Here is a 14178-nt window from a genome sequence, read left to right on the forward strand (position 1 = left end):
CTCAACCCTGTGGCAGAAACACAAATGAAAAAAAAACCAAAACAACCTCTGCTGTATAGACTGTGATCTCACCTCCAACTCTTGCTCCCTCTGTAGTGCAAATTGCTTGAATGACTTGACGATAAGGCCAGCGTTAGAGCAATCGTAGACGAAAATGGATGGGCTGCCCATCCAAGTCTGCAGGTCATATATGGAGAGGGGAATGTATTGGGTATAGTTCTGCAGGAAATAAGAAAAAACAAACACTTGAGTTATAAAGAGACAGAAAAGCCACACAATTTTCAACAGTGAGAATAAAAAACACCTCCCCCCCAAAAAAAAAAACCCACCCAAAATCCAATCCTGAAATCTCAAAATAAAACCTAGACAGGAGATGGGGAACAGTGATCAATAGCAATATCAACCACTGCATTTCACTCTCTGAAAGGGACCTACAGGAAGGCTGGGGAGGGACTGTTTGGAAGGGCTTGTAGTGATAAGGTAAGGGGCAATGGTTTGAAACTGGAGCAGGGGAGATTTAGGTTGGACATAAGGAAGAAGTTCTTTACATTGAGTTATGAAATACTGGGACAGGTTGCTCAGGGATATATTTGAGGCCCCTTCCAGCCCTAGAGACATTCAAGATCAGACCTCATATGGCCCTGGGCAGCCTGATCTAGTTGGAGGTGTCCCTGTTCACTGCAGGTGGGTTAGCCCAAATGACCTGAGGGTCTCTTCCAACCCATTGCAACCTGTGAATCTGTAATAATGAGGACTACAAACCCCATCTCCAACTCAAACAACACGCAGATTTTATTGGAGTATTATTCGAAAGACTAAACTCTAAACTAAAATTGTAAACCTCAGCAGAGGGATGCTTTGATATGTCCTAACCACTCCAACCAGCATTTAGTAGTCCAATTTTATCTCAAGTTTCTGCAAGACTGTTGCAGGATGGAAAGCAGCTGTCTTTAATTTAACATCAAACATCCTAAACTGAAAACTCCATCGATAAATCAAGATGGCTAATTAAAGACATGTAGCCCATCAGCAGCTACGTCACTTTAGTTTTATGAGATGCTTCATAGTTTTATTGCAGCCTTTAACTTCTGTGCTGCCTTCAGAAGTACCCAACAAAATTAAACCCAGCAAAGCCTTCCTCCAACAAAGTGAAGCTGCAATGGTTTGGATTCTGTAAATATGAAATACTTGCTGCTTCCTCTTCCATCTTCATGCCCCCAAATAACCAGAGGCAAGTGGATCAAAAATCAGCCATTGAAAACTGCCCATGGATGGCTGCACCCTAAATTAAGTGGCAGAACTAAAACTACAAATCAAAGGAGATTTGTGGGTTTGGAGCCTGTAAAGTGTCTACCAAATACATTGGGCTGACTGCATGATCCTGCCCATCCGCAGCCAGAGGGCAACCTGGTCATGTTCGTACAGCACTGAACTCCAGCCCAAAATCCAGAGGAAAAGCTGAGAGGTTCCTATTAGCACCAGCAGAGTGATGTATGGGATCCTAACTCCCATTTCTATTCAAGAGACTTCAAATAGCTGTAACCAAACTAGTAAACTTTTACCAACATCAAATTTCTGAGCATCAGCATAGAGAGAAGTGGCCATAAACCAGATGTTAGCTAAGGCAGGAAACAGTCATTTCAAAATGCAGGTTTGCCCACATGCAGAAGCTTTTGGTTGTTTCATTCAAGTCAACAGGAGAATTTGTTTCTAAAAGCCAAAGTTTTAGGGGGGGGTATGAACTTTGCAAATTGTTGCAGGATAGACTGAGGCACAAACAACTCACTCTCGGCCCAGACCTTTTTTCCAAGGGTATCACTCAGCTTAAGCCCATTCCAATCATAAGTTGCATATGTTTTATATGCTGCTCTGACACCACATAATCAGGGAGCTTTTATGGGCTTTGCATTGTTTTCATTTTATATTTATAATGCATATTTGCTACAGGGGAGATTGGATTATAGCCCTGATTAATATTGTGATATTTCCAAGCAGAAGAATTTTATGTTCCAACTGTACTGTGGGGGTCACATATAACTTGGTGAGTTTGCTAATGATATGTAAATGAGATAGTAAAAAAAAAACCAACCCCAAAAAACAAAGGAGTGTTAAATAATAGCTTTCTAGCACGGCTGCTCAGGGTGATCTTTTGAGGCTTGCTCATCTTGCCTCTGCCACGCTGGGGCTGTGAGGAGGAAAAGAGCTTGTCCGTATGTTTTGTTCTCAGTACTGTCTGGTTTTCAGCAAGAAAGTTTCTGTTCTGTTAGCACAGCTCCCACCATCCCTCTGTGACTGTTGGAAAGGAGTGACACGCCAAACAGCCACACTGGAAATGGGATCTGGAACAGATTTCAGAAGCAACTGCTTAAAGGACAACTCAACAATATTTCACTAAAAAAAACACATTCTTCAGATTTTGCAGAGAACTTCAGAATAAACATGGACTGAAGTCAGGGGGTGGGGGGGTGGATTTTTACCTTTCTGAAACCATGTTGGGATTATCTCAGGAAATAGTAGCAAGCAATACTAAGAAAAGAACACTGCTCCTTCTTAATACAGCAGCACTCCCAATAAAGAGATGAAAAGCATGTTAATGCATCTTCAACTTCTGGCAACATGCCAGATAATGACAAATGATCTCCTATCATATAGCCAAATTACCTCCTGTGATTATCTCCAAACCTTTCCTACAGGGGCAGGCTGAGGGAGCTGGGGTTCTTCAGGCTGGAGAAGAGAAGGCTCCAGGGAGACATGGGAGCTACCTTCCAGTACCTGAAGGGAGCCTACAAGGTGGCTGCAGAGAGACTGTTTACAACAGCCTATAGTGATAGGATGAGGGACAATGGTTTGACATTAGAGTAAGTTTAGACTGGATGTTAGGAACAAGTTCTTTACCATGAGGGTGGTGGAACACTGGAACAGGTTGTTCAGGGAGGTAGTTGAAGCCCCATCCCTGGAGATACTGAAGGTCAGGCTCACCAAGGCTCTGAGCAACCTGTTCTAATGGAGGATGTCCCTGCTGACTGCAGTGGGGATTGGACTAGATGACCTTTGGAGATCCTTTCCAACCCAAACCATTCTATGATTCTATGAAATTAACTGATCTGTAAGGGACTGTCTCAACCTTCCCTTTGGATGTCAATACTGTTCAGTGAGCCAGAGCAGGAAGCCTACCACAAAATAATGTACAATTCCATAATGAAGTAAGCACTGGTTTGTAATGCAAGCCAACCAGAGCAGCCCGCCCAAACAAGGAGCTGCATGCCATGAAGGAGGACTGCAGCTTCTGTCCCTTACCTGGTCAAACAGATGTTTGAGCAGAGATGTGGAAATGATGATTGATATGTAAAGAGTTTCCAAAGGACTTAACATGAACATGACGATGATGCACTTTTTGTGTTCTGCGTGCTCACACCAGCAGTGGAATTTGCTTCTGACCCTGCACCCATTTTGTGTCTTTTTGTACAACACCAAGACAAAACAGACTCAGGGAAAGGACATTCTCAAAATAATCAATTCCTTCCAAAGCATGGTGCAGTTTTTCTTTCTATTTCCTATCCAAGATGAAACAATGCTTGAAGAGTATTCTCTAAAGAGATTTCTCTGAAGCTAGAAAAGCTTCCTCTGAAGGTTGCTGTGTTCAGCTTCTGGCCTGGGATTTCTGAACTTCAAGGAAACTCTCAGAAATCTGAGGAAATTAACCATGTGGCAACGAACCTGTGGGAACCCATCCCCAGTTCTTTTTGTACATCCTATTCTCTAACTGAAAGAGTTCAGGAATGGTTTTGTTTGTTGAGTTGCAAAGTAAAAATTAACTAACTACAGCACTACAAATAGTAGTTAGTGAGGGAGCATACTCCATGTGCTGCCTAAAGAACAGGGTCACTAACCCAGACGGCTCTGGCAGCCTGTGCAACAGGGAGGCTGGGCTCTGGGAGTACACAGTAGGAAAAGTCCTCTCTGTCACCACCATCAGCCCCATGATGGCTACAATCCCATTTTATGAGAGAAAAAGGGGAAAGGAAACATTAACATCTACAGACTGAGAACAAAAGCATATGGAATAGCTTGGACAGGCTCTTGAAATTCCATGGCTGTCTCCTATCCTTGAATGAAAGCGGACATCACAGCTCCTGTGTGCCCCCGTCCTGTGCTCTCTTGCAGCACCTGCACCAGAACCTTGCTAACAGCCTGATGAGTCTAGACCACCAGGACCAGGAGAAAGGTGGTCAGCCTCAGCCCATGTGAAGTCAGTATAAATCCCAAGAACTCTATTTGCTTCAACAAACACAGGTCAGGTTTTAACACACCATATACACCAGCAAGGCTTGTTTCCCTCCTTTGGCCCCTCACTTGGATGATTTCGAGGTCCTTTTCCAGCTCTGCCTTCATGCTCTCACAACTGAGACTTCAAGAGCATGCATGAGCATCTTAAATCTAATTCTAAAACGTCAGAACAGGCAAATTTCAGTCCCTCTGCTATTCCAATTCCAGAGGGCTGCAATACTGAGCCTCATTAGGACCTCTGCTTAGAGCTGAGCCTGAATTCCTTAGGACTGAATTCTAAACACTGCTGACTTTTTCCTTAAATTTCCTTATTTCCTTGAATTTAATCCTATGCTTAAATGAAAAGTTCCAGTCCTGTCTCATTCTTTTTCCCCAAACCCCAATATTTGGTGACATGCTGCAAAATTTACTAAACTTCAACTTTCCCCACCAACCTCTGACAATCAGCTCCTACTCACCAGTGGTGTCCACAGCACATTACCCCAGCTGATACTGCAGGCAAACTGGCAAATATCCAGTAAGCTCTTAATAAAGCATTTGGCACTACACACAACTTCATTGAGCAGTAATTTCCTCTTGTTCCACGTGTAACACATTCTGCCCAGCATTCTTTCTGGCTTATTTATTACCCACTGGCTGTTAAGCAAGCAGAAGGTCACTCCTGTTTGCTCTTAAACACCAAAATTCAGCTTCACAATGAATTAGCACTCAGACCCGTTGTTTATTGGTTTGAATACTAATCATCTCTCCAACATAGATGCACCAGGATGAAGTGATGCCCTCTTGCACTTTCTCCCCTTCTCTTCTAGCTTGCCCTCTTGCAAATTACCAGTGAATGATCAGCCAATTATAAAAATAACACATGTGAAGTATAAGAAAAGAAGCTCAATAAGCCCCCAAAATAAAAAAGGAGCATATCTACAGTAATGAATGCAAGTCCTGCCTGCCCAATGTAGTTTTCAGCTACAAGCAGTAGCTATGAATTTCCTAAGCCTCCATTCTTAACAGACACTAAACAGCTTAACCAAAGGGAAAGCAAAGCAAAATGCATTTAGAAATCACCTGCAATCACCTGAAGGGTGTTGCATGTGAATTACACAGCTGTACAAACCATGGCTCCCAGCCATGGCTAAGCAGGAGTACCAAAAGGCTTCCAGAATATAAAAAGCTACCTAAGATATTGGACTCTGAGGCTTTGCAGCACTCTGTGCTCTGGAAGCAGAGCCCGCTGTGCAGTTTACTGTCCTCAGGCCCTATCTCCAAGTAGTTTGAACAATGACTGTTCAGAGTTAGTAGGCATTTTAAGCATAAGATTCATGGTAAGAACTTAATATAAGAACTTAATCAGTTGGTAGCATAAGGCAGCAAAGAGTCACTGTTTGGCCAGACCTGCCAGAGCTCACTGCTCCCTCTGAAAAGCAGAGGAAGCAAGTGGAAGTAGCTGGCTCCTCAATGTTTTGCAAATGAGCTTCAGTGCACCTGAAAATAAACCTCTTCTGCCCCACAGGGAGGTGAGGGACAACCTGTTTGGTCTCACAGAACTTCAAGAACACAAAGAAAGCAAATAGCTCTCAGCAGGGAATCAAACAAATACTTGTGAATGCATTTTAAACCGTGAAAACCGAGCTGTTCTCTAAAGAGAACACTTCAATAATTTACACAGCAGTGAAAAAGATTCAGCTGTTCAGCTCTGCTCGGCAGACTCACCTTATTGAAGACCCAGATCTCCCCATTTACTGTTGGCCTGGGGACACCATGTCCATTGTAGTGGAAAAGAACCCGCTCCTCCTTGGCATTTCGACGCAGGGATGTACACAGCTTCTTCACTTCATCCACCGTAGGGTCCAGACTCTGCTTGTACCTGGCCTAGTGACAGAAAATGTAAGATTAAGGATTTGAACTGTAGAGACAAGCACAGAGTGCATCAGCTTGGAAGGGACTCTCATGGGGTCTTGTCCAAGACCCCTCCAGTCAGCAGGGACGTCTGGAGTATTGCATCCAGTTTATCACAGTATCACCAAGGTTGGAAGAGATCTCGAGGATCATCGAGTCCAACCTGTCACCACAGACCTCATGACTAGGGAGGTAGGACCCTGCTGCCCAGTGTGAATACTCCTGCCCACTGCAGGCTTGAACTCACAACCTTCCCATTGAAAGGCTTATGTGCTACCACCTGAGCCAAGGCCAGGATTCTAGTGCCCCCAGCAACAGACGTCAAACTGCTGGAGAGGGTCCAGAGAAGGGCAACAAATATGATCAGAGGGCTGGAGAACCTCCCCTATGAGGACATTCCCTATGAGGGAGACTTAGGGCTGTTCATTTAGGAGAAAAGAAGGGTCCAGGGAGACCTTAGAGCAGCCTTCCAGTACCTGAAATGAGCCCACAAAAAGCCAGGAAGGGACTTTCTACAAGGGCTTGGTAGGGATAGGATGACAGGGAATGGATTGAAGCTTGAGGAGGGCAGATTGAGACTGAAGATCAGCAAGAAATTCTTTACAGTGAGGGTGGTGAGACACTGGAACAGGCTGCCCAGGGAGGTCACAGATGCCCCCTCCCTGGAGGTGTTCAAGGCTAGGCTGGATGAGCCCCTGAGCAGCTTGGGCTGGTGGGAGGTGTCTCTGCCCATGGTGGGGGTGATGGACCTTTAAGATCCCTTCCAAGTCAAACTATTCTACAAATCCATGAACCTCAAACAGCTCACACTGTAAGACAAAACTATTCTAACGATAAAAGCATATTAAAATCTTAGGCATTTTATATCCCTACAGCTGGGTAAAAAAAGAGGACAAACTGATGGAGAGCCCTTGGCAACTGACCCTTCCTTTAGGAACAACTGTGGGTTCGTTATCATCACAGCTTTGGCTGTGGACGCCACATTACTGTTCTTGGCTACACAGCTCAACAAGCACAAACATCAGAGCACATTTCTATATTTGAGGGGAAAAAAACCCCAAACCATTAAAAAAAAAACACTCCAATACTTCAAAAACCTTTTTACTGGGCTAAGTTCAAGATGTCTATGTAGCAGCTAGTTTGTCATAGTCATAAGTGCCGCCTTCTTTTTTTTGAAGCAAGGCCAAATAATAACAAAAAGTCTTTCAACTGTCCTTTGAAAGACAAAAGTCTGTTTCTTCCTCTCTTCTCCAGAACTGCAAAGAGACTGAGAACCCAGAATCACAACAGCTTAAAAAATAAATAAATTTAAAGCTGAAGTATTGAAATCAAGAAAGAAGTTTCAGAGCAGGACAGCCACATAAACACTTCTACACAAACCTGCTACTGGAGCCTGTTTATAAAGCAAATCAAGGTCTCTGAAGTTTGGGCTTTTGGGGCTTTCTTCTCTGACAGGCAAAGATAAGGAAGTCTTAAAATAGTAAAAAGAGGATGAAGGACTTCAATATAAAAATGGTTTGCTTATCTACGAAGCCTGAGAGACAGACGGCACGCTGCACAATTAATAGTCGGCATCTCAAGGCAACAGAAAAGATGGAGGCAAGGAATGGCATCATTTACATGATGACAAAAACCCAGAAAAGCAAGCAAAAGGGGAAAGGGGGGAAAGTGTGAAAAGAGCAGCAGTGATCTGACACACTCAGCCTTCTGGGAACTTCTGCACTGAGTAAAGATAAAAGGCTAGATTAAGCTGAACACGGATCCCCCCCACACCTCTCTCTCTCTCCTCTCAGGGTTGTTATGAAGGTGCTGATTTGCAAAATGTGTCGCTCAAATCACGTTCTGCCTGCTGGCATCTTTACAGACACTCTAACCAAAGTGCTTGGGAATTTCTTCTCTCCTTCTTTATTTTATTTTTTTTTTCCAAAGGAGAACCCACTCATTCCAACAATCCTCACGTCCCTTTAGCATAAACATTAAACACGGCTCGCAATTCATGGAGGTGAATTCATACTCTAAAAACTAAAGCCTGTAGATCTGAAGATCCAAAGTGTAAAGCACATCATTTGCACTTTGAGAGACACAAGGCTGAGAAGCATCAGGAGAGGAGGTGCCTGTAAACAAGCAGTCTCAATCCTACCTGCCAGCTCAAGACTGTCAGGCTAAGCTCAACACACATTTTTTTTATGCACACAGGACAAGAAAGAAGGATCTGAGTAAAATGAGACCAAGTGGAGTCTTTCTGTTTGTTTGTTTCCAGGTGTGTGTGTGTGTGGGCTGTTTGTTTTTCTTCCTAAAGAAAATAATTTTCAAGACTTTTTTTCATTGGTATGCAAAAAATAGCAGGGGAATGAGTGCAATAACTACAAGAAATAGAATAGAACCACAAGGAATAGAATAGAATAGAATAGAATAGAATAGAATAGAATAGAATAGAATAGAATAGAATAGAACAGAACAGAACTACAAGGAATAGAATAGAACAGAATAGAACAGAACAGAACTACAAGGAATAGAATAGAACAGAATAGAACAGAACAGGTTGGAAGAGACCTTCAAGATCATTGCACCTAACCCATCATCCAACACCATCTAATCAACTAAACCATGGCACCAAGCACCCTATCAAGTCTCCTCCTAAACACCTCCAATGATGGTGACTCCACCACCTCCCCAGGCAGCCCATTCCAATGGGCAATCACTCTCTCTCTGAAAAATTTCTTCCTAACATCCAGTCTGTGTCCTCTTGTTCTGGTGTTCAAAGCTTGTTCATTTCAAATGTTCAAAGCTTGTTCATTTCACCATCCCTGGAGGTGTTCAAGAAACACGTGGACATGGCACTTTGGGACATAGTTTAATGCTCCTGGAGGTGTTAGGCTGATGGTTGGACTCTTATGATCTTGGAGGTCTTTTCCAACCAAAACAATTCTATGATCTGATCAGGGTACAGGGTGTTAGTTATGGTACAGGAGGATCTTCCTGGTTTATATGATGCTCTGTGGGACTATTTAAATTAAATAAGGTCTCATCCCAGAACAGGACTACAGAAATTGAAGGTCTTTGCGAAGAACACAGAGAATCAGGATCAAAATCTTGCTAACCCATGGGCTGTCACTCCTGCTTAGTACCAGGAAGCACAAACCCACTGACCAGCTCTACAGCATCCCATCACATCTAACATGGCTGACAGCCAGATGAGCTGAGTGCAGGAGGATTCACCAAGCCAACAATTTCACCTTTCCTTTCACTGTATAAAGAAGAATTTTTTTAACACTGCCTTAGTTCTCTCATGAATTAAGCAGTGTTTCAGCATCACTACTCTTTTGATGAACAGTTTCTTTTCATCACCCTCCTGTATTTCTTCCATCATCATTCCTTTGTCTTTCCTGGAAACATGCTGCATTCCTTCTCTTCCACTTCCAAACAGATGCTTTCCAGTTAGTGCTAAAGGTTAACATAGGGGCTAAGGCAAACTCTTGAAAGTTTTTTTTTGGGCTTTATCTCAGCAACTTCTGTTGAAATCACAAAGACATACAACAAGGCTTTATGTTTTTATGAGCTATTGACCACTTCCAGACTGTTAGTGTCCAAACACCACGCTGGCCTTCCCTGCCTTCAATCGTGCGCTGACGACAGATATTTTCTAGTGCTTGGCACAGAACCTTTGCTTCCTGACACAATTATCAGACAAGACAATCTAGCCTCCGATTCCCCTGCAGATGATGCCCAGCTGTAGCTGTGGCTCCCAGTCAATGTTGCAATCTTAGCCTTAGAGCTGTCAAAAATCCCGACCCGACCGGCGTGACAGACAAGCATGAAATTGCTGCTGGTGATGTCAGCTGGCTTTCTGGTGCAAATTTGATTTTCTGATCACCTCAGTGTCTCATTGAAGAGCTCCTGTCAAAAGCAATAACTTTGTGGCAGCCTGATTCAGACTCCCCTCATTATTCTACTCATGCAGGCAAAAATCAGGTTTTGCTTGGTTGTGTCATGTTGACGCATTTTTAATGGAACACTCGGTGACTTACCCAACCTTCCTCCTGTGCCCTTGTTTAAAAATGCTGTTATTTGGTTAATTTTTCAGACATTTCAATTTTTCAGTATGCCACAAATTTCTGGACTGACAAAAAAAAAAAAACAAACAACACCCAACCAAATAAAACCAAGCAAAACCAAACAAAACCCCCACAGTGTACTGATCAAACTGCAGGAAATAAGAGGAGTTTCCATAGAAAGAGGTTCTGGCACCCAGACCAAGGAAAGAAACAGTGTGGGGCTAGACATCAAGTGCATTTAGCTAGATGGATGTGCTGTGGATGTTAACCATGACTGCTGAAATTCAAAGTGAGGCAGTTTTGCTCTAAAGCAGCTACCCTGGTTGCCTGCTGACACGCTCTCTCAGAATTACTTGTCCAATTAATTCCAAATTCCCTACCACGGTAAAATCCAAGCAACCACCTTCAAGAGAGACAACAGGGATTCTCTGAAGGTGTGATCCATCAAAGCTCTATCATTTCCTTAGTCCAGCTGAAGGTGATGTCCTGGCTGCATCTGGTTTGAAAGCCGGCAGTAGGATTTACAGCAGCTCTGTGTCACTCTGATCAGAAGGAGGGAGAGAGGTCCCAAGGAGCCAGCGGCAAAGGGCTGACACCACCACTACAATTAGCAACTCTGGGAAAACGCCAGGGGAAAACTGTCTGTGGGCAAATAAAGCCAAGTTACATCTGAACAGCCTGACAGCTCTAACCCAGCCAGCCAAAGGGGCTGCACCCTGACACCAGAGCTCACACACAAACCACAACAGAAGTAGCAATAAAGCACAAGCGTTGTCCCGTTTGTTTCAGGAGGGTTTAGTTCTTTCAAAGGATAAATAAAACACCCACACGTTTACTGATTAGCAGGTGATAGCAGCAACCTGTCTGTCTGGAGGGGACAAAACAATTCAGTGTGTTCGTCAGCTTCTATCATGCTGGGAAATGTCAGGACATATTGGCTGCATAAAGTAATTCCCACAGTTCTGTGCATTTTGTGCTGAAATTAATGGCTCTGCTCTGGAAACTTCGCCTAATTACACAGTTTTTTCTTTTACTTTGAGCAGGGCCAAAACATCAATCAAACAATGAGGAGAAGTCAATGTTACAGGTCCCTTTCCCAGAGTATCACCAAGCTATGCTCAAAAGCAGGGGCTGCAGCAGCTCAGCAATTTCGTGACAAAGTGCCTTTGCTGTCACTTGAGAAACCAGAACCTGACTCATTATCCACCTTCCCAACTCCGATGTGTTCAGCCCTGCCAGATGCTGAGTTCAGGAAACTCACCCCAGGATTAGGTCCTATAAAAAGGAAGAAATGCAGACAGCTAGAGGTGACAATTTGAGAAGAAGTGATTTAAGTTGCTGATGTTGCTTAACCGTTAATGGTCAAGGGGGGAGAAAAAGTTTTGGAAGCCAGGCCAGGTTTCCATCATCGCTGGCACTCAGCAGCGCAGCTGGGTGACAGATGCATGCTGGAGCACCATGACATTTTCATCAGGAACATATATATATTTATTTTTGTTTCCCCCTAAAAAAAAAAAGGATAAACCTATTTTCTCACCAAAGTTAGAAAATTTAAGTTAGAAAATTCAGGTTTTTGTCTCACATGCTCCTGCAACCTAAGACCCCAGTCTTGGCTCCACGAAGTCTCCACAAGACCCAGACAGCAGTGTGTGTCTGATTCAATCCTAAAACAGCAACACCTGGCACAGCAGCTATGAACTGGATGAGAAGTGTATCTGTGGCATTCATAGCCTCTGCTATTTAGAAAGTTCTCATATTGCTCTCCTTCCATTCAGCATAACAAAAGTCTGAAGCCATTCACCTTTTATCCTCAAACCTCACTAAACCTGACAGACGTGGCTCCCCCACAAATAAATTCACGCTTCCCTTTTACAACTCAAACTCCCCAAGCTGCCTTCCCTGGGGACTCCATACTGCTGAGCTGTGATAGCTTTGGTGAGTCTGGGGTGAAGCATGCAGGTATTACAATGATTTCCTCAGCTGCTGCACAGAGACATTAACCAGTGTGTGCAGCTGTAAGGAAGATAAAGAGGGTGAAACTGTGCTCATCTGAGCAGAGAGAAGGCATCATCTGCACAAGGAGAGAGGCTCACACTTGAAAGTTAAGAAATCCTCAGACACAACTTGGTTAAGCAGGGCTTAAGCCCCTTAGACAGCATTCTGCAGATTAAGCTCTACAAGACCATTTGGAGTGGGGTCATGGGGTGCCAGCAAGAAAAAAATTGAGGCGGCCAAATTATGCTGGCAAATGGTGTGGAATGACTTGAAATTTACTCATTAAGGAGGAAGAAAGCTCTCCATGAAATCACAGCACTGTTTCTGTTCCTATCTGCCCTTCTTTCATTCCTGTCTCTCCACAAAGGGATCAAAATCACCCTTACCATCAGACACACTGTCAGGTAAAAGATTTCCACACACAGGAATGGGCCTGGTAAGACAGCTCTGCTCTTGAGAGACTTACTGGTACTGCTGCTCCATTTATCACCTGAAGTTGTGCTCCCAGTTTATCAACAGAAGAAATTACTCCAACATTCAATATTTTATACTGAAACTGTCTTTTGCACCTCCTTATGGGAGCCACACACATGACCCTACCCAGAATCTATAATGAAATATAAAAGCTTTGTTTTACTCAGGATTTTTTTACAACAGCTATTGGGTGGCAAAGAACCCCACATGCAAAACAGCACACACAAAGCAAGAAAAACACAGTTTCAGAGTTAGTGATGGAAAATGAAATAGGATCAATGCAATCAAGCTGTACTGTTTGAGGTTTTAAAGTTCACTACAGAACTGTCATTGACATGCAGGCTATGTACGACACAATGAACTGAAAGGTTTCCTGTCCTGCACTCTGCTGTCTCACTGCTCAGTCCTGTATCATCCTGGAAAGCAAGGCTGGATTTCATGATGTAATCCAGTTCCATCCCAGTTATCCTGATGCAGAACTGATTGCAGGCACATCCTGCCAGACAACTGGGCATCTAACCTGTGTCAAAGCCTTCCCACAGCAGCCTCGCAGGGCCAGGAGTGTTTCTCTCATCGTTATAAGCAATTCTTTTCCTAACACAGCCTGATTCTTCTTTAGAATGATTTATAATCTTTCCTGCTTCATTCTTCAAAGCAACTCCACTGTTCAAGGTGAACCTCCACGTAAATGGGACATCACAGGATGTCGTGCAGCTGCTGCACTGTGACTTGCATCACGTTCCAATCCCAGAAAACACATTCAACCTGAGACTGTGCCCTGCACACAGCCAGCCTACTTAATGTGGTTTAATTAAAAGGAATCAAAGCAATCTCATTATTCCAAGAGAGTGTTTTTTGGAACAATGCCCAAATTTGAGAAACAGAAACATTTAAAAAAAAAAAAAGGAGTAAGGTAGAAGAGCAATGAAGGCAAAAGTAGTAAGGTACTATAAAGCACAAGAGCAATGAAGGCAAAAGTAGTAAGGTATTATAAAGCACAAGAGCAATGAAGGCAGCGGTTTCCGGGGCCCAAAGACAGGCAGGTTTCAAACCACCTCTCCTAGCTGCATGTGGACTGGAGCCTCCAGCCCAGCACATGAACCACTTTCCTACAGCTCAAAGGATCGAGGTCATGGCTCAAAATCACTGTTTAGCTGCTTGGTCTGTGAGGATGAGAGAGACAGAGAGAGGAGACCTAATAGCAGGCTCTGAAATGACAGGAAAATTGTTACTGCGCTTCTGTAGTTGGTTTTATCAAGCTGACTGTTAGAGGTTAAAATGTTGAGAACAACTCAAGGGCAAATGGTCCTGTGTGAAGCTGGCCCTGGAAGGAAGCAAATCCACACTGCTCCCTTCTGCTCCATTCTAACTTCAGAAGCAGATTAATTCTACAACAGACAAAAGGATTCGCCCAGGTCAGGGTAGGGAACTTCCAAGGATCAAGTTCACATTGCTCCAGCCTCTGCATTCCTGA

General features: G+C 43.6%; 1 protein-coding gene across 2 annotated transcripts in view; it reads right to left on the bottom strand.

Annotated features, from left to right (window-relative positions):
* Positions 1–14178, bottom strand: part of RPTOR (regulatory associated protein of MTOR complex 1) — a 178123-nt gene that overhangs the window by 126691 nt on the left and 37254 nt on the right. For both annotated transcript variants that reach the window (XM_068151258.1, XM_068151257.1), the window contains exons 4-5: positions 5995–6153; positions 73–219 (exon numbers count right to left, since the gene is read on the bottom strand). In XM_068151258.1, coding sequence (XP_068007359.1) covers positions 73–219; positions 5995–6153 — 306 coding nt within the window. The remainder of the gene's footprint in view (positions 1–72; positions 220–5994; positions 6154–14178) is intronic.

This window comes from Melanerpes formicivorus, unplaced genomic scaffold, assembly GCF_026170545.1.
Source record: "Melanerpes formicivorus ecotype bairdi unplaced genomic scaffold, bMelFor1.0.p_v2 SCAF_21, whole genome shotgun sequence".
Lineage (NCBI taxonomy): Eukaryota > Metazoa > Chordata > Aves > Piciformes > Picidae > Melanerpes > Melanerpes formicivorus.